The sequence below is a fragment of the Pseudonaja textilis genome, chromosome 1, assembly GCF_049901715.1.
Source record: "Pseudonaja textilis isolate UNSWEBS1 chromosome 1, rPseTex1.2, whole genome shotgun sequence".
NCBI lineage: Eukaryota > Metazoa > Chordata > Lepidosauria > Squamata > Elapidae > Pseudonaja > Pseudonaja textilis.
The window spans coordinates 229,238,872-229,262,623 of NC_141990.1; the positions used below are offsets into that span (position 1 = coordinate 229,238,872).

Consider the following 23,752-nt stretch of genomic DNA (forward strand, 5'->3'; position numbering starts at 1 on the left):
TTGTCAAAGTTTTGCCAAAAACTTAAGTGAATCATTGCAGTTGTTAAGTGAATCATGCTGAATCTGGCTTCCTGCATTAACTTTGCTTGTTGGAAGCCAGCTGGAGAAGTGATCACAGAACCCCGACATAAATACATGCCAGTTCACAAGTGTCCGAATTTTGATCATGTGACCATGGAGATATTGTGACAGTTGTAAGTGTGAAAATCAGCCATAGGTCATTTTTTCAGTGCCTTTGTAACTTTGGTCAGTAAATGAATGGTTGTATTTCAAGGATTACCTGTAGTTTCCTGCTAAGGTAAGGTGGAAGAGCAACTGAAACTGTAGAACAAGGCCCTTTTATAAAAGGCTGGCTAGCTCAGGAATTCTGGGAGTTGGTCCACAAGTCATAAAGGGACCATAGTTCCCCACTTCTGCTACAGAATAAGGACCACAATAGGTATAGCGCAGTTACCTTTAGTCCTGCCATCCATAGCCCAATTCTGGTGGAGTTATTTCAGAACTATTTTTGCTAATATAAATAAAGAAAATAGTTATTTCTGTTCGAAAAAAAAGCTAGAGAGTGTAAGGGAGAGCTAGAAATTCTGGATATCTGAAGATTTCTTATGCTCCATTTGCAGTCCTGCCTAGTCTGGTGCCTAAACATATAATGGTGGCATTTAGGAATCTGAAATACATTCTGCAGCTCACTAAATGTATATTTCAGCATCAAATGCATGAATAAATAACCAGTTAAAATGGGCTGTTAGGGAAAGGGGTGTTCATACCAGCAAAGGTTGTGTGTTTTCCTAGTTTTAACGGGGAACATTTCTTCCTAACTAATATCACTCTCTAATGATGAGTTTTAAATCTCTAACTTTTGTTTATTATGCTGATCTATACATTCTGCAAGGTGCTAGTGTTTTTGCTGTATGGTGTGGTTGTAAGCCCCAGTTTTAGATTAACAGTTGCCACTTTGAATTCTCTTTGGATGTGCGTTAATGGTTGGTTGGTCTCTGAGCTTTTAGGGCAAAATTTACCTTTGTTCTCTTTGGTCCTCCATTCCGATGATCAAGAAAAATGCAACATGTGAATAACGGCAGTTGGCATTCCTTGCAGTTTCTTCCACGTTGTGCTGAGATGTTCAACATAGAATAGCTTCACTGTTCAGAGGAAAGAGTTTTAGTTCTTCATTCCACAGTGAAGATAGACTGTGTATAAAACATCAACTAATGCATTGAAAAGTCTGGGGTGTTTTTTTGCAGAGGGAGGGAAATAGATAGTATTCCTGGCATAGGTCCAGGCTTCCTGAGGAACCATCACACCGTAATGGGATTGGACTGCCTTACTCGGTCCAGCAGAAGGAGCATGCTTCAGACCCAGCCAGCCAAGGAATTCCAGCTGGTAGAGTCCCAGAGAGGCCTTCTCTGCTGTAGCTCCAGGAACATTGTGCCCTTTGAGGTGAGATCTGCTCTCTTCCTCTTGGCCTTCCAAAAGGGCCTGAAAACAGTTCTGACAACCGCTTGGCTCCTGATGAAGGCAACTCATGCTGGAGTTGGTCAGGTGATTAGGAAAAGAGCCACCTTCCACTCAGTTTACATTTAAGTCCCTTTTTATTTAGGAATTTGTTTGTTTTAATTTTTAATGTTTCAAGTGTTAATGCTTAATGTTTTTAATGCTTTGTTTTATATTGTTGTTTTATCATGTTTTAATCCACTCAGAGTCACTTGACAGTGAAATGGGTGGCATATCAATTTAATAAATAAATTGTATAAATAAATACATTTAATAAATAAATTGTACTCTTGCAAAGATGCTTGGCTGTAGAAGAAATTCTGGGGTTAAGGCATATCTAAGAAGAAGATTCTCAGAATCCCATAGGTAGGACAGCAATCAGCAGATACCAGTAATTTAGTCCTACAATAACCGTTAATGACTTCATCTCTCTGGTCTCTTCTTTTTATTTCATTTATTTTGCTTAATGGTGATGATCTTAGTCAGAAGGAATGGGAAACCAGACATCATCTTGGAGCAGGTCAATGTCCTCCATCATTTCTAGTAAGGGAGTAAAAATAACACATACTGGAATCCATTGGTGTTGGGCAGCCATAATAAATTTTAATTAATTCATTAACATGCAATCTAGTTAACTTTCATTCAATTTTTATGAAGATAGAACCAGAACAACTTTTACTATTTTACAAAGAAATAAGGATGTTTATTTAATCAATTTATTTATGAGAGTTTTATCTTATTCACATAAACAACAAGCTGGATGACTTACAAATGAATAATATAAGTACCAATAACTTAAACATCTACTCTCAGCAATAGAAAAGTAAGATTGAAAAAAGTGAAATTCTGGTAAAATTAAACTAACACTAAATTTATAGTGAAACCTTGATTTACCATATCTGGCTCAATGGACTTTATCTGCAGCAAGCCAAATTATACTTCAATTTGCATGATATGATCATTACACTAATGATGCAAATTGCATCATTTGCATTGATTTATACAGTTGGCATAATGAGATTACTCAAATGATATAAAATCTCTCTGGTTGCATAAAAATTCTTCAATTTGCAGGATTTTTATTAAACCGAACACATTCTGTGGTCTATAGTGGGGAGGGGAACTAAATTTGTAAGTGGTTAATGCCTTTATGAAAAGGACCCCTCTACCCTGAGTTGAACTAAATTCCTTTTCTTTTTTAAAAACATTTTTAATTGAGTTATAGAATACTATAAAATACAAAAGTAAATAGAAGAGCAGTGAGGGAGGAAGGGAAAGGAGGAAGAGAAGTGAGGAAAAGATAGGGAAAAAGAAAAAGAAGCATTGACTTCTGACTTTCTCTGTTACAGTAAAATAAGGCATAAACATCAAATCACAACTTTCTGCTTTTCCATAATAGTATGAACAAGTCAGTTGTATAGAGATCTATCAGTCTAATCTGTAAAACCCAAAGTCAGAGTTTCATTCTTTGCCACATCAAGCATGAAGTTCAGAAGCGGCCTCTATGTGGAAACAAAAGTACTTATGTTCTTTTCTGTAATCAAAGTAGTCTGTTCTGCCATCTCAGCCAACTCCATCAATTTCTGCAGCCATTCTTCCATGGTAGGAATCGAAGTATCCTTCCATTTTTGTGCATGCAGTAGTCTTGCTGCTGAGTTAAACTAGACAGGTCTGTATTATTTTCTTAGCAGAAGTACCTGAATAGTTTGAAATTGTTTTCTTCCGCATTGGTTTTTGATATACCGTAACTGTGAATGGAAGCCCTGTCCCTTTCTAAATGCACGCAAAGTGAATGAATGTACAAAGTAGTTTTGCTCCATTTAAAACCTGTTGCAGGTGGTTCTTCTTGTTGGTTTCCCATCCATGCGCTAATCAGGTCCAACTCAACTTAGCTTTTTCAAGGTCAACCAACTACACTTGTACTATTTTCTTTATTAGAAAAACCCAAAGTAGATGAAAATATGCAAGCTTTTCATGAGGCCAGATTTTGTGTGTGTGTGTGTGTGTGTGTGTGTGTGTGTGTGTGTGTGTGTTTAAGCAGCACAGAAGAAACAGAAAAGTTGAAAACTCAGGCCAGATGGTTTGGGCACGAAATCTGTATTTCAGAGTCAGTCTACAGATTGAACGTAGTTGTTAGTGGCAGATATCATTAGTGTCATTTTACAACCAGCATTCAGAGGCAAAGAATGCTTCCCTCAGCTTTGGAAATAAAAAGTGTCACCTTTACTGTGGGTGTAAGAGACATCAACTGAGAAATCTTGTGTTTGTTTTTGTGTCATTTTTTTTTCTGGCTGGTTATTTGAACTGCCCTTAATGTTTGTCTTAAATCTGCCTGATAGATCTTTCTAGCTAGGCTTTACTCTCTTGCCACTGGTAATGCTTCGTATGTCTCTCTTTATATATGTAATGATTACATTACTTTCATTTTTTCTTATATAGTGTTACCCTCAGGAATTCCCGGTGTCCTGTTTGGAAGAAGTACAAATATTAAATTGAAAATTTTACATCTTGTTACATCTGTGCTAATATCAGATGGATTTGAAGATTTGTTTATTTTTCTTTGTTTATGTGACTCAGCTGCCTTTGTGTGCACATTTGGGAAAAATCCATATCAGCATGGTAGATCAGCATGGTAGTGTTGCATTTGGTTCATTCAAGGCTGGAATTGCCTTGCTTGTGCCAAATCTTAAACTGAGATCAATAGATGGACTGGATAGATCATTTAAAGTGAGTGAGGGGTCTGTTTGCAGTGTCTTCATTCCAGAAGCATTTTATTGAGTACTTTTCCCCTTCAAGAGTGGTAAATGTGAGTTTGAGTGATGGGATTTGGCAATGGGATTTGTGTTGCACAGGAGAGCAGTTTCCTGCCAATATACAATTAAGATCCATCTCTGACGGTTGCAGCCTAGCTGATATCTAGTGCTCTAAGAATCCTCTCGATTGTATCTATTCCAGTTCAGCTGGAGTGGTGGGTTCTTTTCCTGTTCTTTTAGATGGCTCTACAGTAGTTGGCATGATTGTGCTCAACATAAACGAAGCAAAGCTTGGGGCTGACAAAGATCACAGTTAAAAGTGAACAAGAGTCTTGCATGTGTAGCCAATTCAAATTACCAGGAAGCCAGCATTCTATCTTAGATATGCATTAGCAAAAAGACTATTTAGGTATCATATGGACAAGAGATGCTCCAGCTTCTCAGAAGCGTCTGCTGAATACCCCTGTCAGGAGACAAAGTCTTGCTCAGGCAGCCATTCTTTATGTTTTCAGGCCTTTCAGTCAATAAACCAAACATTGGTCAATGAAAAAGGTGTAAAGCTTTTACTCTATAAAGCACTAATTGCAGAACTGTGTCTGTGAGGCAAGATTGCTATGTGATATTGTTAGTCTACTGTACAAGTCTTTGGCTAGTATGAAGGAGCTGGTGGAAGAATTTCAGGTATCCCATAGTGGCAGGCTTCTCAGATTGAGCCACCTGGATTACCGAAAAACCCTTTTGAAAAGTACATTTTTATTATTTAATTCAACATAAGTTTACTCAGAATTTTTTAAAATTAATTAAATGCGTGTAGCCACCCATCTCACCAAAGGCAACATAGATTTCACTGCAGAGTCCCTCTATAAATAAGTTGCACCCACATTTTAACATTTCCTTAGTTATGCCTTTTTACACCTTATCATTCATCATTACTTTGACATCATTTATGACTTCTTTTTTCAGTCATTTTTTTATGAGATGTTAATGTTCATAATGTATTTGTATCATTCCTGTTCAGATCTCTGACTTCCAAGATTCCCTCACTTCAGTTTTGTCTCACATCATTTTTACAGCTCCCTTCTTATATTTTTAAAACAACTTTTTATTTCCAATCAAAACTATTCTTTTATTGGCCTCCTTGGATCTTAACTACCTTGCTATCTTTGATTTTATTCTTTGCAATAATCTTTCTCATGTTTTTTCTTGCTATACAGCTTTCTCACACCTTCATGTTTTGCAGCTTTTATGCAGTTTATCCACAGCCTCTTTCACCTCCTTACTCCACCCAGCATTTTAAAAAATATTTTCGATTAGTGTAATCCCGTAGGCATCTTTGATACTTTATTCTTTTTACTTCTCCAAGCCGCTTCCCCACTCTTTTTTCTTGTCTTCACTTTCCATTCATCTTGTGAGGAGATGAATCTGTCTTTAATATTGTTTCATTCAGGGCTTGAACTTTCCATCTCTACAGTAATTCTACTTTCACTCTCGTTTATTTCATATATTTCATTTTCTTCCATGTCTTGGAAGTACTAGAAAATGATATGTTGCACATTCAGAATTCTCATCACCTTCACCATCCTTCTGAATTCAGTCTTTCTTCATAAATAGAAATCAAAACAGTCATGTCTTAAGACTTATATTAATTCCTTTGCTTTGTGTATGTACGAATAGGCTTATGCTGAACTGTGTAATGTGAAATAAGCAAATATTTTTCTAATATTTCTCATTTTAAAAAGTCACCATTCCCATTAATTCTTGGGTTTATGAATGGCCCAATATCCTTTTCTGAACTTTCTCATTGCTTTCTCCTCCATCCATTCATGTCTCCTAGCAGAATAATTTTCCCAGTAGACCACATTCATTCAGAATATTGCACAATTGTTCCCAAACACATCCCTGGTTCTTTTATTCTAACCATTCACTGGAGCATAACATGCACTGAAGTTTTGTTTTGATATGCTTCCACGACAACCTAGATGATTGCAATTCACTTTCTGGCATAGCTCTCGCTAATTAACCTGCAGCTTCACTTCCCTGTGTTCATCAACTCCACTGAACAAGATCTGACTTTCTTCATACAGATTTATTATCTACTTGGCCTTTCTCTTGGTTTGACACGCGTACAGCATGTCTGTGTTCTTTCTTTCATTTCGTCCATTAGTTTGTGGTGTCTACCATTTCTCCTTTTACACTCCAGTCGCAATCCTCCATATACCAAGGCTCATCAATAAGTAGATAGTAACCTTCAGTACCCTTCATGACTCTCATCAATCAGTGCTGTGGATACTGTATGCAAATTCTTAGACCACTTAAAATTGAATAATGTCTTCTGGGCCTTCCATTGAGTCTTAGTTGAGGGATTCTATTGGTCAACACAAAACATTTCCAGTCGTCTGTAATATTGTCAAGCATTGCAAGACCATCCTAAATTAGGTATGCTTGTAACAGTGGATAGATAACTTGATTCATTTTATTTATATGAAGGTAAAGGTTCCCCTCGCACATACATGCTAGTTGTTTCCATCTCTAGGGGACAGTGCTTGTCTTCATTACAAAGTCAAAGAACCAGCAGTGTCCAAAGACATCTACGTGGTCATGTGGCCGGCGTGACTAAACGCCGAAGGCACATGGAACACTGTTACCTTCCCACCAAAGTAGTCCCTATTTTTCTACTTGCATTTTTACATGCTTTTGAACTGCTAGTTTAGCAGAAGCTTGGAGAAGTAACGGGACTCACTCTGTTACTGCCAACCTTTCTGTTTAGTTTAGTTTATTGTCATTGCACCTCGTACAACGAAATCAAACACCATCTTCAGTGCACATCATGACTATGACCATGACCATGAAAATAAACAGAAACACACATCCTTCACACTCCACACATTGAATTGAAAACCCCCAACACCACACCAACATTGCACTATACAGTAAAATTCAACAGAGCTACTGCCCTGGGATAGAAGCTGTTTTTCGGCCTATTTGTCCTTGTCTTTATTATCCTGTACTGTCTGCCAGATGGTAATAGTTCAAAAAAAGGGTGCCGAGGATAAGATGGATCTTTAAGAATGTTTTGAACTTTCTTAAGGCAGCAGGAGCTATCCCCAAAGAGGGGAGAGGGCAACCAATGATCTTCTGGGCAATGATGTTAACCCTCTTGAGTGCTGTCCTATCTGCCACTGTGCAATTGGCAAACCATATAGAGGTGCTGAAAGTTAAGATTATAGTGCAGGGGTAGAAGATCACCAGCAGTTTTTCATTCAGTTGTTTTCTGAGAAGTCTCAGGTAGTATAATCTCTATTGGGCCCTTCTGATCAGAAGATGGGAAGGTGATTCATGGTGCTCTAATCACTGTGTGGTCTTAATTCTGTTCCCGAAAAACCATGTTGTCTATTGTGTTCCTTTATAGCCCTTCTGTTTGTAGTTGCAAAAATTTTCTTCTAGGTGGGTAACATTCTGTTTATATGTAAACATGCTGTTTATATGTAAACAATTAGGAAACATCTGGTAGATGTGCCAGCTATCTTTATTGTTGAGATTTGGAAAAGCCAGTCTTGAAGTTCTTGTCATTTGGTTGGACCCATCGTCATAAATGTTACTAAGCTTCAAAGCCTGCACTCAGCTGGCTTTTCATTGATAGAACTGACCTTTTTGTGGGGAATTAAGGTGTGTGTTTTTCATTTGCTGTGCCATCTTAGATCACATATACAGAGAAAGTTGCCAATCTGTTCAGTAGCAAACCAAGTTTATGACGTTTTATACTACAATTTAAGGACAGATGGAAGAATTACTATCAGTGCTGAGTCACACATCTTTGAATTCATCTACAAATTGCCTGTTTGCTGTTATTTTCTCTCTCTCTCATCTGTAAAATACTTTAAGATGCTTGGTGCAATTTTTCAAATTTGCCTCAGTATTTGAGCATTAGTAATCACCTGAAGAAGAGTGGCTATTGAATAGGTTGAAAAGACTAAATAGAAACAAGGGGGGTTGAAATATATACTAATCTTAGCTATCATTCTAAACAGTACTTTGGGATTTAAAAAGATATTTCCTGTCTTTGGGGGAAAGTATTTTTAAAAAAAGGCTATTCTAGCCTTCTCAGTAGCAGGGGTGGGGTTCAACTGGTATTACTACCGTTTCAGTGATTACATTTTGCACATAAATTTTGCTACATGTGCGTGTAATAAACCTTAAACTGTGCCACCCGGACAGCTGAAAAGTGCTGCATGTGGATGTGCAGCGTTTGAAAAGCCACTTTTTTACTGCTTTTTCAATCTCAGCTGTGCCATGCAAAGCAGCTGAGGTTGAAAAAGCAGGAAATGCAGGACAAGTAAGAGCCCGGGTGGGCAGGTGGGCCAAACAACAGCAAACACAGAACAGGTTCAGTGTCTGCTGCTCTTCAGAGCTATTGGTTCTACAGAGACGGGCGGAACCAGTTAGCATCCCACCCCTGCTCAGTAGCATATGATAGTTGCCTGTATACCCCAATCCTTCGAGCAGAATTTATTGCTTCAAACACAGCACATAATTGATATCACATCCTTCGGTTCTATGAAAGGCAAAAAAGAGGCTATATTTATGCAAAAGGAAAAGCATGAATCTAAGATGACCTTCCAAAAGCGGAAGCATAAACAGGAAAGGTAGAGATAAGCATGAACATAAATTGTGTGCCCAGTTTCCTTACCTTGTCAACTTAAGGTTGTCTGTAGTAGCTGACACCAATCTTGGCCCTCTCTCTCACCCTGTGTCTGCACATGCAGGTAGTCCTTGACTTACAACAGTTCATTGAGTGACTGTTTTCTGAAGTTACAGTGGCACTGAAAAAAGTGACTTATGATGATTTTTCACACTTATGACCATTGTAGCATCCCCATGGTCATGTGATTTACATTTGGATGCTTGACAACTAGTTCATATTTATGACGGTTGCAGTGTCCTGGGTTCACATGATCACCTTTTGCGACCTTCTGACAAGCAAAGTCAATGGGGAAACTAGATTCACTTCACAAATGTATTATTAATTTAACAACTGCAATGATTCACTTAACAAATCTGGCAAGAAAAGATGCATTTTTAAAACTCACTTAACAGATTTCTCACTTAGCAACGAATTCTGGGCTCAGTTCAGTGGTGGGATTCAACCAGTGTTACTGCCGGTTCAGTGACTACTGTGCCAGATGAGTGCTGCATGCGCGTATAAAAACACCTAAAGCTGTGCCGCCCAGAAGCTGAAAAGTGCTGCGTGCAGGTGTGCAGTGTTTGAAAAGCCTCTTTTTTCCTGCTTTTTCAACCTCAACTGTGCCGCACAAAGCAGCTGAGGTTGAAAAAGCAGGAAATGAAGGACAGGTAAGAGCCCGGGTGTGCAGGAGGGCCAAACAGCAGCAAACACAGAACAGGTTCAGTGTCTGCTGCTCTTCAGAGCTACTGGTTCTATAGAGCTGGGCAGAACCAGTAGCATCCCACCCCTGGGCTCAATTGTAGTCTTAAGTTGAGAATTACCTGTACCGTACATAAAAAGCACACACACACACACACACACACACACACACACACACAAACCCAATCCTAGCAGAAACCACCTAAACGAAGGATAAAAAGAGAATGGAGGAAAGGACAGCTGCAAACGGGGGTGGTGGAAAATAGAGGAAAACAAAATCAGATGGAGCTGACACTGAAGAGAGAAAGTAACTGGACAGGGAAGGAAAGAAAGAGGCACTTGGTTTAGATGTTACAAAAATGATTTAATTTTGGCAGGCAGATGGCTTTTTCCCGAGCAAGAGCTACTCCTCCGTGGTACTCATGTTTTGCAATTGTTTGTATTTCTTGCCAGGGGTGGGATTCAAATTTTTTAACAACCGGTTCTGTGGGCATGGCTTAGGCGGTGGGCGTGACTGGATGGACATGGCTTGGTGGTCATGTTATTGGCTGGGCGTGGCCAACTCAATTCACTCACATCGAGGCATGCATCTCCTCGCCTGGCCTCTCATGACTGGGGATGCTGCAACAGTCATAAGTGTGAAAAATGGTCATAAGTCACTTTTTTCAGTGCCACTGTAACTTTGAATGGTCACTCTACACAAGCAAAGTACCAGCAAAGGTGGGGAAAAAAACGCCAGAGACATTCCTGAGACAGGAAGTCTAGTCCTGCCAAGAATGTAATAAGGGTTAACGGAGAGGCAGTTTCTGTAAGCAATACCAGAATGTTTCCTTCCTGACTTCCTTACAGGATTAGGCCAGTGATTTCTTCTAACAACCGGTTCTCCAAACTGCTTGGAATGTTAACAACCGGTTCTAGAGAATAGGTGCGAACTGGCAGAATCCCACCCCTGCTTCTTGCCCATTCTGGAATTCAGTTCTTTGGAGAATAAAAAAAACCAAAACATAATCATAAAGAAGAGTCGTTCAGAACATGGCCAATTTCAGAAAGCAACAGTCTTGGCTGACAGCAGTTAGGAAGGCAGGGGTGCCCAAGGATGCCAAGCTCTTTGGTGTTACCAGCTGAATGGTGTCGCTGAGCACTTGCCCGTGAGGTTGAGAGAGAACTTATTAATGCACTGGCTGGAACCTATCCTAATTCTTACTCCGTGTTATGTGTAATTAAACAATGGATGGATGAGACGAGGCACACAGCTCAGCATCACCGTAAGAAAGGAGATGTTGACAGAACCACTGCCATTTCCCCAAAGTTGGGGCAAGCCCAACTGTCTGTGAGAAGATTACTGAGACCAGTGCACTCTCTCTCTCTCTCTCTTTCCCTCTCTTTCTCGCTCTCTCTTTCTCTCTCTCTCTCTTCCCCTCCCTCTCTCTCCTCCCTCCCCTCCTTCCATCTGGAATCGAGCACTGTGCTGATTCTATTGGAAAGATACATGTTGTCCACATTTCCTTGGACAGAGGTGTGCAGATGTTACAGAATGTCCTGCCTCTGTATGAGATTTTACAAGATTTCTCTTTTCTCTGTTTTGAATATTTACCAGTATTCTGGTTTAAACATCCTGTGTGATGTTACATTCACCACCAGAAGGTGGCACGTGATTGTTTTCACTCTTATTAGAAATCTTCAGGTGTATCCCTCCAGATCTCATTCTATGGGGTTCAGATCCAGTTTCAGGATCTGAGATTACGTAGCTGATTCAGAAAGTCTTCTCACAAAAGAGCCTGACAGAATGGCAGCACAAGCTGTCATTCAAATAGGCCTGGGAGGAGCCAGAAAAAGCTAAACGGGAAGATGAGGGACAGAAGTGACGCATCACTGACTGCATGATTATTGCCCTCTTTTTAAAATTTATTTAGAAATGTTATGTGGCCACTTATCTTAAATATATACCTCTGGGTAGTTAACAACCATTTTACACAAAACAATATGACAGGAATTCTTATAACTAAACCAAGTTTTAAATCTATAATCATAGATCATATCATAATCTATGTATATAAAAGCAAAATAACACTCACACATCATCACAAAATCTCCAGAACTGTAAAGCCTACAAACTTGAAATTTGACATGTATGTTCCTCTTGGCTTCTAGATGCTCACTAAGAAAGAATCTTTCGAAATGACCATCAGAGCATTAGTATTTTGTATATCATTATTGACACGCTCTGATGCTAAGGAGTTCTACTCATAATATAATAAGGAGCTCTACTTATAATATTTCCCTAGCTCTGTTGGCCAGCTTATTCTTAGGCTAAAATTGGAAGATTCCTTCTGAGTGATGCCCCATCAAATAGACTGCCAATTTTGAGTATTTGTTGTGCATTTGGGTAGCCAGGACAGGGTTAGGCAGCATCATCATTAATGTGTCAATAGTCTCTACTTCCCAAGTCAGTAAGTCCTATATGTTTATGGACAGATGACTCAGTTTTATACTAGAGGCTGGTACAGACTTTTGCAAGATGAATGAGTGACTTAAAATTTAGATCTGGATCCAAGTGGGTTCCTAAATTTGCTTGAAAAGTTTCCTTTTCATCTCTCAGAGATGCCATTAATCTGGCTGATCTATAAGGCTGTATAGACAGTTTTGGGGTTGACTGGTATTCCTAAGTGCCCTCTTACCAAATTAATGCCTTGGTTTATCAAGGCGCTGGGAGGAATGACAGAGCTATGACAACAGAACAGAAAAAATGGTAGGATGAATCAAGAATATGAATAAGCTGCCCAGAGTTGTTTGAATGCAAGATGGGTGGCATACAAATTTAATAAATAAACACACAGTGTTTTCAGAAATGAACCCTTCTTTCTTTGCCTCCATCACATCCAAAGAAAATAGAGCAGTACTATAAAATCATCCATGTTGCGGACTGACTGGAATGTAGCTCTACTACCATAGTTCTTCTGGGCTTCTGAACTATTTTCAATATCATGAATCATATTGTTCTAGAACAGGGCTGTCAAACTCGTGGCCCTGACCAAGAGGCAAGGCTCTAATAACAGAAATGTGGACATGTTTGAGCACAAATCTCCCCTTTTAATCTCTCACTGAATCCTATCATGTTTTTGTGGAACCCCAGGGTCCCATTGAATACAATTAAAAAAAAACTGATTTGATTCCTTTCAGCTAAAAAATAAAAAGTCACCATCTCATCTTAGAAAGATTGCTTTTTATATGAAAAAAAACAAACACCTCCCTTCCAATGGCTTTCATCTTCATTTTGACATCAGAGAATCTGTCCGTATATTTCAATTTTATAGTTCAGCTGCAAAACATGATGTCTGGAAATTTTCACTCTTTCCACTCGTCCCCGAATAAAGCACTCCACATCAGTTCTTTCTTTCTTTCTTTAGCACTGCATCTTGTCCTTGAGAAAGTGCATACAGAGTGAAACACAATCACTTTATCCAGACAAGTTTATAAGAAAAATTACTGAAACAAAAATGACAGTAATATTTAGTTAAATTTCACAGTGCACTAGTGTGCAATGTGGCATGTTAAAAAGCACAATAACAGATTAGCATCTTGTACAGTACATGATTTCAGCTAGGGCAGGGGTGTCAAACTTGCGGCCCATGGGCTGGATGCATCACGTACTGGCCACACCCACGCCCGGTTTAGTGAAGGGGAAAAAAGTCGTGACATGTCATGTGATGACGCCATGATGACGCAAGTTTGACACCCCTGTTCTAGAACATCTGGAAGGCCAAACCTATCCTGCTGCAGGCTTCAACCACATACAAACACAGAATCTTGAGTGATTATCAGCTGAAGATGTTTCAGTGAAACAAATCTGAGGCTTGCCTGCAAGGTTTGCTTTGAGAATGGGAACATGCTGAAGAATTGTCCAGGTCACAAATGAAGGCAAAGGTCAGTTTAGAGCCAGGTCAAAGTTGTCAGCCAATCCAAAGATTACAGATCCAAGAAGCAGAAATCCACACACAAATATCATGCACAAGCTGGATGTCAGATATTGTCTCCAGCAAAGAGAACAGAGGCAGAGTAGATTCTTTTATAGACTGCAGCCAGTTGTCAAAAATAGATTTACTTCTTTACTTCATGGGAAGCCTAACAGACCTCTGTTCTGCTCTCCCCTCTACTCACTGCACCTGTGGGCTGGAAGGTCTGTCTTACTTCTCTTCTGACTCTTTGAGCTGCTCAGATGTTGCTTGAGTTTAATTGGCCTCATGTGATTTTTCCTGAGGCTGACATACCTGTAGTTTCTTCTCCAGATTCTCAGTCCTGAGCTTCCTGTCCCGGTTCATGTTCTTCCTGTCAGGCCATGATGATGTGTGGGACTGATAATTCATACTTATGCTATTGACTGGTGTTGTCCAGTATAATCCCATCTTCTCTCCATGCTCTTCAATGTGTACCTTAAACCAGTAGGGAAGGTCACTTAGTGATTTAAACTGGTTCACTATCAGTATGCTGATGTCTCCCTAATCTACTGCTGTCAACCATCAAATTCCAGGAAAATGTCAGTATTCTAAAATATTGCCTAAGTTTCATAATAGGCTGAACAAAGATGAATGTGCTGCTGGCGTTAGCTCTTTGAGGTAGTCTACAGAAGAAGCACAACCAGGAACACCAGCGCTTTCTTTGCTGTAAGATTACATTAAGATGTTACAAGTATTTCAAAGTATTTCTCCCTTTCTCTCTTGAGGCTCCAAAAACTAGGGAGGGTCCCTTCTGAAATGGTTTCCATGGTTCCCCCCTACCTGCAGACTACTTCTTATTAGAGTATTGTCTGGGCTGCAGATCTTCCTTCTGCCTACCAAAGCCATTCCCATTACACCTGGATTCAAAGGTTAAGTCTGTCCTGGATACAGATGCCAACATTTTAAGCCCAAATAATTTAAGGCAGGGGTCTTCAAACTTGACAACTGTAAGACTTGTGGACTTCAACTCCCAGGATTCCTCCCCCAGTCATGGTAGCTCAGGAATTCTGGGAGTTGAAGTCCACAAGTCTTAAACTTGCCAAGTTTGAAGACCTTTGATTTAAGGTCTCTCTGAGACACTGTTTTTTCTGTGAAGAACTTGATTGAACAGGCTCTTTTGAAGATGTCCCTCCTTTCAGAAACTTCACTTATCTTGTGGTAAGATTCTTCTACTGAATCCTTTCTGGACTATGAAGTGCATTTTGGGGGGAGCTGGATTGGCCCCTTGCATTTAATTTTTTAAAAAAACATCTATTTAACCAGGCCTTTAATCACAGAATTAAAGTTGGAGTTGGAAGGAAACTTATAGGCAAACTCTAGTCCAACCCATTGCCCAGTGCACCTGAGCTCCCCAGATGGTCATCCCACCCTATTTAGATACCTTCAACAAGCAGAGTTGTTTACCCCTGTTCTTCTAGGCAGCTTCTTCCACCGCTTATGGTAAGAAATGCTGTAGTTCTTTCACCAGGAAAGTCCTCCCAATATCCAGCCTTTTTTAAAATTTCAACTTGGTGCTGCTTGTTCTGCCTTGGCTCGAACAGAAAATAAAGTTGTGGTTGGTAAGCTTTTAGATGTTGGGACACTGTTATCATAACTCCCCTTCATCTTTTCTTTTGCAAGCTATGTGTTCAGCAGCTTTATCCCTTCCCAAAGCTTGGATTCCAGACCCCTTTATCATCTTGATACTTCTCCTCTAAAACAATTCCAGCTTCTGCATTGTAATTTTCAAGCTTGGTGCTCAGAACTGAAGAGAGCTCCAAATGCAGAAGAGCCAAGGTAGATTATAATAGAGCTCTTATTTCCCGTGACTATTTGATGGCCAATTATTTTATCATTCATGTTTTAATTTATTTGGTGTTTTTGTACTCTGAGTGTTTTGTTTGACCTTTAAGTTTACTTGAACATTCATTTTCCACAGAAAAGTGGCACATCAAATAAATAAGCCCTATTTCCTTTTTATTTACTCCATAATTTTTATTTCTATTTCAATAAACCAGGTAATCTAGAACAGGGGTGTCAAACTCAATTTCATTGAGGGCCACATCAGGGTTGTGTTTGACCTTGGGAGGAGACCTGGGGGGGGTGGCATGGTCAGCATGATGTTACTTGTGTTGTGGGGAGTCTGTGGCAACCTGAGCGTTCTGCCAGGAAAAACAGAGCTTGGGGTGGCCATGGTGCTGGCAGAGGCACCACGGGCCATTCTGCTATTTTCAGGGTGGCCCCGTGGACCAGATCTAAGCATCTCATGGGCTGGATTTGGCCCCTGAGCCTTTGAGTTTGACACCCCTGATCTAGAATAGTCCAAGCATTCCTGTTTTTCAACTCGCAACATTTTTCACCACTGACAGTGGGGAAGGCCATTGGGATTTGTGATTGTGACAGTGAGATTTTGCGGAATTGTGATTCAGTAGCATTTCAAGAAACGCTAGTTCCTTACCTCTATAATAAGTCTTTGCAGAAGGGAAGAACTCATCAGATTTTACAGAGATCTTCATTACATGCCAAAATAAAGCAGTAAAACTAGTTTATAAAGGAAGGGGTGTTTGTTTAGAACTTACGCTGCCATGCACATATATTATTGCACTGGTAAAGTCTGGTCCCAAAGATTGAGCTACCTCTATTTAGAACAGTAAGTAACAGATGTTTACATGAAACAGATGATGGTATTGAGATTTCTCATTGATAATTGCAGTATATAATCTCACCAGCTGTGCTAGTTTCAGGGTTACATATCCAGTATTTAAAGGGTGCATGAAAATGTATGAGAGAATGAAGTTGGGAATATTAATATTAATTGGCCTAATTCAAGATGAAACAATGTCCTCAGAGGAGGCTTTTGTGGCTCATTCTAAATCTGTCTGCTCTCGTAATCTTAGCCAGAAGTCCAAGAAGCTATTTAAATCTATCTATGTTTGCAGAGCACAGATTCAAGCATTACTTTATGTTATCATTGTTCATGAATGATTTAAAGTAATAATAACAAAGTTGTTGTTTCTGTAACATTTTTTGTAAACACTCTTCCCTAATGCATGTTGAGATGGATACTAGCAAATTCCATTAATGTCCAATGGTACTTCAGGAGATTCAGTGGATTCTTGGAGTTCAAGCCATTTTGATTGAAAAGAAATATCTACATCAGACTTAACTAGCTCAAGTGAATTTTTCTTTGTTTGGACATGAACATTTGATTACTGTAAGTTTTTCTCTACCTGTTCTCCCCACGTCTTAAGGTTATCACTTTGCAGGGAATTTCTCCTGTTAATGCTGCACAAACACTAGCCTATTTCAAGTACTGATCACCCAATATTTTTCCCAAACATGATACATTTATAAATCTTCAGCTTTGTTGCAGGAGATCGTGTCCTGCTTCTCTTTTTATAAGCTGGAAGAAACAAAATTCAGTGGTTAGGTGAGAGAAAGTAAATTCCCTTCAAATAAGTTTTAAAACTCTTGAAAAAAACACAAATTTATAGAAATATGGTGCATTACTGGGAAGAACTGTACAGTGTATAGCCTTATTTTTTGTTTGCTTCTAAGTTACAATACTAAACATTAGAAAGCAATCTGGAAGAAACTGGGGAGATAGTTTATTTATTTCATTTTATTTATTTGATTTGTCAATCGCTTACAAGATAATAGGTATAAGTATAAACATGAGTAAGAATACAGGAAATAGGTATGAATAAATGGGGACAATAGGACAGGGACGGTAGGCACAATGGTGCACTTATGCACGCCCCTTACAGACCTCTTAGTTGGCACAGTGTTGGAAAATGTCTACAGAGATCCAACCATGCTTACCACAAAAACTCACCAGGTGATTTTGGGTGAGTGATTCTGTCTGAATCCAAATCTATTTCACAATATTATTTATTGTGTGGATAAAATAAGGTGATATTCCAGTATATGCTGCCTTAAGTTCCTGGACAGAGGAGGGAAAAAAAGGAAAAAATGTAACAGGAAAAAAAGAAGCCAAAATGCAGTGAGGAAAAATTTCACAGTAACAAGACATCTAGCAGGAGTATTGAACAACACTACAAAAAGCATTACTTTGAGGCACAATGCATTCAGATTTCAAATACAATATGAATAGTAGCATATTTATTGCACTATAAACTCACCATCTGGAAGGGATCTAGAGTAGCCTGAAAGAGTTAATGACCCAAGCACTCGGGGGCTTTTTGAAGAACTATTAGGTTGTGATTGTTGTCACTGTAACCTTTGCAGAGTTTATTGTTTTTGTACATTAATTTCTGAAAGGATAAGGTATGTATTTATTTGCAAGCATTTGTATTCTGTGCTATTCCAAAGACTTCAAGTGGCTAAGCATTCTAATATTAAAAACATAAAACATACAACGGTTCATGAAAATGACAATAATCATATGGGCGGCTTGCTCAATAATGGATTAATTCCTGTATTCACTCTCACTGGAGGTGGAAGACTGGCATCAGACAGGCCGAGGGTTGGTGCAGGCCTTGTCTCTGTGCGCTGTCTTCTCATAGCTTGCAATGCATCTGCTTTTTCTTTTGCAGATGGTGAGCGACTGGGAGAAGAGACAGACCCTGGCAAGCGAGCAGCTGGGGCCCATGTGCCCTCTCCTCATAGGAAGGCTGAGGACTCCAGTGAGAGCCGGGAAGATGAACAGATGGTAACTTCATTTGTGCCTATAGCTTTGTGCTTTTTCTCGCTGTTACTTATTTAAAAATAAAGATTTCTAATCATGTTTTTTGGGGGAGTAGATTGCTAGAATGGTAGGAGAATAGGGAAGAGATTCTTCCTGATTCCAGTATGCTTGGGGATACCTGTAAGGTATCTACAAGTCTGAGCATGATGTAGACATCAGTCAGAAAGCCAGAAGTGCCACGACTAGGAAGATTTTATCAATATTAAGCAGCAACATATGTTAATGGTGTCTAGATGAACTACTTGGGATCCACAAGGGACTACTTTGGGTTGGTGAAACTTTGTCTGGAAAAAAATGTGATTGCAAAATACCCCAAAAGAGGGGGATGGTTGCTCCTGCTCCCACCATCCCCAAACAGGATGGATTGTTGCTAACAGGAATTTGAGTTCATTCTAGATGGGTCATGGGTCCCCTATTTTTCTTATCTCTAGAGTTTCGCTGAAGTCCTGTATAAGGAGAGCGATGGTGCTCCATTCCTCCTCCATTTCTGAGCTTAGGAATAGCCAGGTAGTTAGCCTGTCACTACCTGCTTCAAAAATTCTTGGTGCAAAGAAGAATCAGCACCAGAGGTGGTATTCAGCAGGTTCTGACCAGTTCTAGAGAACCAGTAGCAGAAATTTTGAGTAGTTCAGAGAATTGGCAAATACCATCACTGACTGGTCCAACCCCCATCTATTCTCTACCTCCCTGATTGGCTGGGTCTCCTTTTGTTGCCCTGCACAGGAGAACAGAGATGGAAAGCAGGTTAGTGGGGTGAGGAGGGAATGCGATTTTGCAGTATCCTTTCCCTGCCACACCCACCAAGCCACGTCATGCCCACCAAGCCACGGCCACAGAACTGTTTGTAAAAAAATTGAATCCCACCATTGATCTGCACATCCCTTTTTCAAGAGGCTTTCAAGGACTTTCTCGGGCAAAAACAAGAAACTCCAGTTGCCTCTTGAAAAAGCACCTTTGGGGCAAATGACTGAGAATCTCCACAGACAGAAGAATCTGCACCTTCACTCAAGCTTGGAGACCAAAACTCTTCCACACCTTCTGAAGGTGCATTGCTTTGGACTCTGATTTTTGTCTAGAACTAAAGAAAATCAAAGACACTTTCTGACCTCAGACTGATTAGGGGTTTTTTTTGGCTGGGAGGGATTGTTCTTTAATCCGGCAATTTACTGTACTTGGCAGCTGGCACTTGAGAGCTGAAGGAAAAACTAGCAGGGCTTTTGTCGGCTGAAGTTGCAGAGCTACCTTATTAAGTTGTCTCATAAGGCTGGTTAAGAGAAGACATTAACACTCTCATAGAAGAGAATATCTATAGTTCAGGGTTGAACTATCCAGTCCCTGGTACTCTCTGATCTTGGTTATTTCTTTGTAGACCTTTCATTCATTACCTAATGGGATGTCTGCAAGCAAATAGCTAAGTATAAAGAACACCAAGGACTCCATTAGCACATTGCTTTATGATAAAGCTTTGGCTCTACCAGAATCGTTCTTTCACCTGGCTAGAAATAGTAAGCAAAACGGCGCTTAAAGAGCTTGATCTGAAAGGGAGGGGAATGATTCTGTGCCTGCCAATGATACTTCCCTTGTGATAGTGGTGATTATGCGAAAGGCGTCAGCACCTCAGAATACAGGTAGTCCTCGACTTACAACAATTCATTTAGTGATAGTTCAAAGTTACAATGGCACTGAAAAAAAGGTGACTTATGACTGTCTTACATGCTTATGACTATTACAGTATCCCCAGGGTCACATGATCAAAATTCAGGCTCTTGGCAACTGGTTCATATTTATGACCATTGCTGGGTCCCCTTTTGCTACCTTCTGACAAGCAATGTCAATGGGGAACCCAGATTTTCTTAACAATCGGGTTATTAACTTATCAACTACAGTGATTCACTTTACAAGTGTGGCAAGAAAGGTCGTAAAATGAGGCAAAAACACATTTAACAAGTATCTCACTTAACAACACAATTTTTGGGTTCTGTTATGGTCCATAAGTTGAGGACTACCTGTAGAAGAGAAAAAATTGACAAAGTTGGATGAGTTAATGCAGAACAGTTCACATAAGCTAAAGAAGAGTGTTGTATGTTACTTGGCCATGTTACATGGACACAAGTCCCCATTTAACAGTATGTTGATTATGTGTCTTCAGAAATAAGGGCAGAATTGTACCTTAAAATAAAGTACAAATCTATGCAAAAGCATATCTCTCACAGCAATTGGCATGAAAAAAAAATAAAACCAAAAAATATGGTTGCTGTCATTTTACTACCAATTTAATCTTTTTGCAGCCCTTAATTTTGGCTGCCTAATTTGGACGGGAATCTGGAAGCATGTGGCCTTAAAATGTGATACTCCTAAGCATTCTGACTTTCTAGTACTGCATCTGGTATCATGGGTTCATCTGATCAGATGGGAGAAAGCCATATGAACAGTACCCGCAGGAGTTTCCAGTTCAAATCATGTCTCCGAATGGTGTTCCTGCATTTTCCCAGTGCTTTTTCAATCATTTTTCTGCTGCATATGACTAGCTTCATAATCTTTTGATTGACAGCATTGTGACTTGTTCATTTGGAAACATTCTTTGGCAAGACTGCCCACAGAGCTGTGTACAGAAATCAGAACTCTTGAAAGCCAGTTTTTCTCTAATAGTAAATTTTCCGGGATAAATATTCCAAAGCTAAAGTATGCAGAAAGTTCATTGTTAAGTAATTAAATTGCCAAATTATATATGGCATTGGCTTTTCAAAGAACCTGGAATTTTGTTTCGCTAAATATATGTATTTCACTAGCAGGCATATACGCTCAAGATTAATGAGAAAGGACCTTAATAAGAGCTCATCAATAAGAGGAAATATATACGGTAGAAACTGAAACACACACACGCACCCATTTCTTTCTTCCCATTTACACACACAAAGACAGAAATATAAGGACATTCCAAAGACATCATATATAAGCTTAGCCTCTTGATCTAAGGTCAGATTCTATCACCTTTTCTGGGAGCTTCCTGCCGTGAAATCTCCACAGAGATTGCTTTTTTTTTTAATCAGCAGTTTTATATCTTCTTTGCTCTCCCCTTGGATGCTATTTAAAATTAAGGGAGCACCTCACTGTGTACTGCAGCTTTTCTTCAGCCCAGTACAGAAGCTAGCTTGAGAGGTGATACTATGTGAAGGAGCAAGCAATACAAGAGCCATTCCCTGGAAACAGTGGTGGGCTTCCCTTGCGTGATTTTAAGCAGCATTTCATGGAACCAAGTGCTTGTACAGACCACACAATGTTTCTTTATCTTCCAGTTGCCAGTGTTATACTGCAGAGCTTCACCAAGGTCTTCTTCAGTTCCAGTCAGGAATGCAACATTTGTGGGAGATATATCTTGTGACACAGTCTGGATTCAGAATCATGTTAGCCAATATATTAGTTAAAAAGTTGGTCGGTCATAAGATTATTATATGTGCCAGGATGATAAGGGTACTGAAATTCCTATAATGGAGGAATGGATTGTAAAAATGCCGTAATTGGCCAAAGATAAAAAACTAACTTGTTTGTCAAGGAGAAAAAGACAAGTGCTTTTTAAAAGAGTTGGGAACCTTTTATGGGCTTTTTGCTAAAAGAAAAAAAAAAAGTGAAATGATAATTTATGGATTTAATGTTTGGAAAGCTGAAAGTTAAAGTGAAGGCATTTCTGGAATAATAATTAAATGGGAAGGGAGATAAAAGGTTTCTTAATATCTGTTGGAGGGAAGATTGGAAGTCATTAGTATAATAAACTATAGTTTGTTTCCTTTTTTTCTTGCACTTTTTTCCTTTTTGTTCTTTTTTCTTTTCTATTTTCCCCCCTTTGGATCTGACTTTTACTGTGTGTAAAATCCTTAACAAAAAATAATGAAAAGTTGGTTCCTAGGCTTGTCTTCCTTCCACTCTGATCATAAGCATAAAGCTATTTGGTGACCCTAGCAATCATCTTTGAAGAAAACAGGGACGAAAAGAAGGCACAAAGAAACATTTAAATCTCAGCAGCCTCTCTTCCTTTAATGTAGCCTAAGCAGCAGCCCTAGAAGGTCCCAGAAGAGGTCTGAACTCTTTAGTAGAGAAACACTGTGATCCACTTCAGCAAGTTCTGTTTTACTTTTTATTCAAGTCGCAATATCTAAAAGCCACTGTTCTATATAAATGTTTAAACAGCCCCTAAAGGCCATTGGTTCTATCAGTTCCTATTAAAGAAGTCTGCAGCTATATTGTCACTGAATTTTTATTCATTCTGGACTTTTTTGTTTTAAAGCTCCCTGAATGAAGTAAACAAGTATGTCTCACCTCAGCCTGTTTCTCCTCTGAAATGCTAATTTCCTGTGCAGGACAGTATTCCAATAGGCAATCAATCTCCTACTTGCATTCTGAATAGATAAAGTATTTTGTGATTCTACTGAACACATTTCCTGACTTCCTGATGTATATAAAAACATTCTTTTTATTTGCCAATTAGATTACATACTGTTGCACAAGGGAAAGTAATTGGTAAAAAAATAGGTGTAAATTTAAGGCTCATTGTAAAGCCATCATGCTGGATAAAATTCCAGGAAATAATTTAAAATTGATTATTTTGGTCCTTTCTGGAGTTCTTCCTATAACAGCTTCTGTTTTAGTGTATCTGGCCTTACAATTTTGTTCATTACAAAATTAATTTTTCCTCTTCTAAGGGTTTCCAATATCTGTCAAATCTCTTGGCATGGATTTCTTTGGCATAAAACTGCTATTGAAGATCTTAAGTTTTGTCTGGTCTTACAACATCTGTAGGACTGCAGCTATTCAAGATGGAAGTTCAAACAGCAGATGTTGACTGTGCAGTAGAAAATTATTCAGAGTGGAATGGCAAAGGAAATTCACTCTAAGCTCTTTAGCTCTGGTTTGAGGAAATATCCCCCTAACCCAGAATGAAGAGAGAAAATACAAACTAGACTGACTTTCCTAACCCCAGTTGCTGTATGACCAGCACCCCCAGGTTTCATAACAACCACTTAGAATGAACTGGGCTTTTAGGAAAGCAGTATAAGAGATTGGAAGCAGTAGTAAAAGGAGGAAAGGAGCATGGATAGTATTCATCTTTCATAAACATTTTGTATGCTTTCAGCTTTGTGAGCGTGTTTGTCTCTGTGTTCAGGAGTGTTATGAAGTGCTACCATCTGTGATGCTTTAAAAACTGTCATATTTATCCTTACAGTATTTTTACTTTGCTGGTCTCATTGTTTTTGAAACAAATAAAACAGATAAAGTTGCCAATGCCAAAAGATTGCCCAAGAATGTAATGATACTAGTAATGCTTGGTTTTTCTGGCAATCTCCTCTTTTGTCATTGACTGCAACCATTGTTATTTCCTTTTATCCAATCTTCTTACCATTAACATTCTGCTGTTGTTATATTTATAACAAGAAATATTATTTTAAGT

At 39.1% G+C, this 23,752-nt stretch overlaps 2 protein-coding genes across 4 annotated transcripts in view; one reads left to right on the top strand and one right to left on the bottom strand.

The window, feature by feature from the left end:
* LOC113440202 (NACHT, LRR and PYD domains-containing protein 12) overlaps nucleotides 1-23,752 on the bottom strand; it is a 432,514-nt gene that overhangs the window by 288,458 nt on the left and 120,304 nt on the right. The gene's annotated exons all lie outside the window — the stretch shown is intronic.
* The window catches only part of B4GALNT4 (beta-1,4-N-acetyl-galactosaminyltransferase 4), a 193,978-nt gene that overhangs the window by 88,203 nt on the left and 82,023 nt on the right, over nucleotides 1-23,752 (top strand). For all 3 annotated transcript variants that reach the window (XM_087919432.1, XM_087919418.1, XM_026706455.2), the window contains exon 2: nucleotides 18,158-18,273. In XM_087919432.1, coding sequence (XP_087775558.1) covers nucleotides 18,158-18,273 — 116 coding nt within the window. The remainder of the gene's footprint in view (nucleotides 1-18,157; nucleotides 18,274-23,752) is intronic.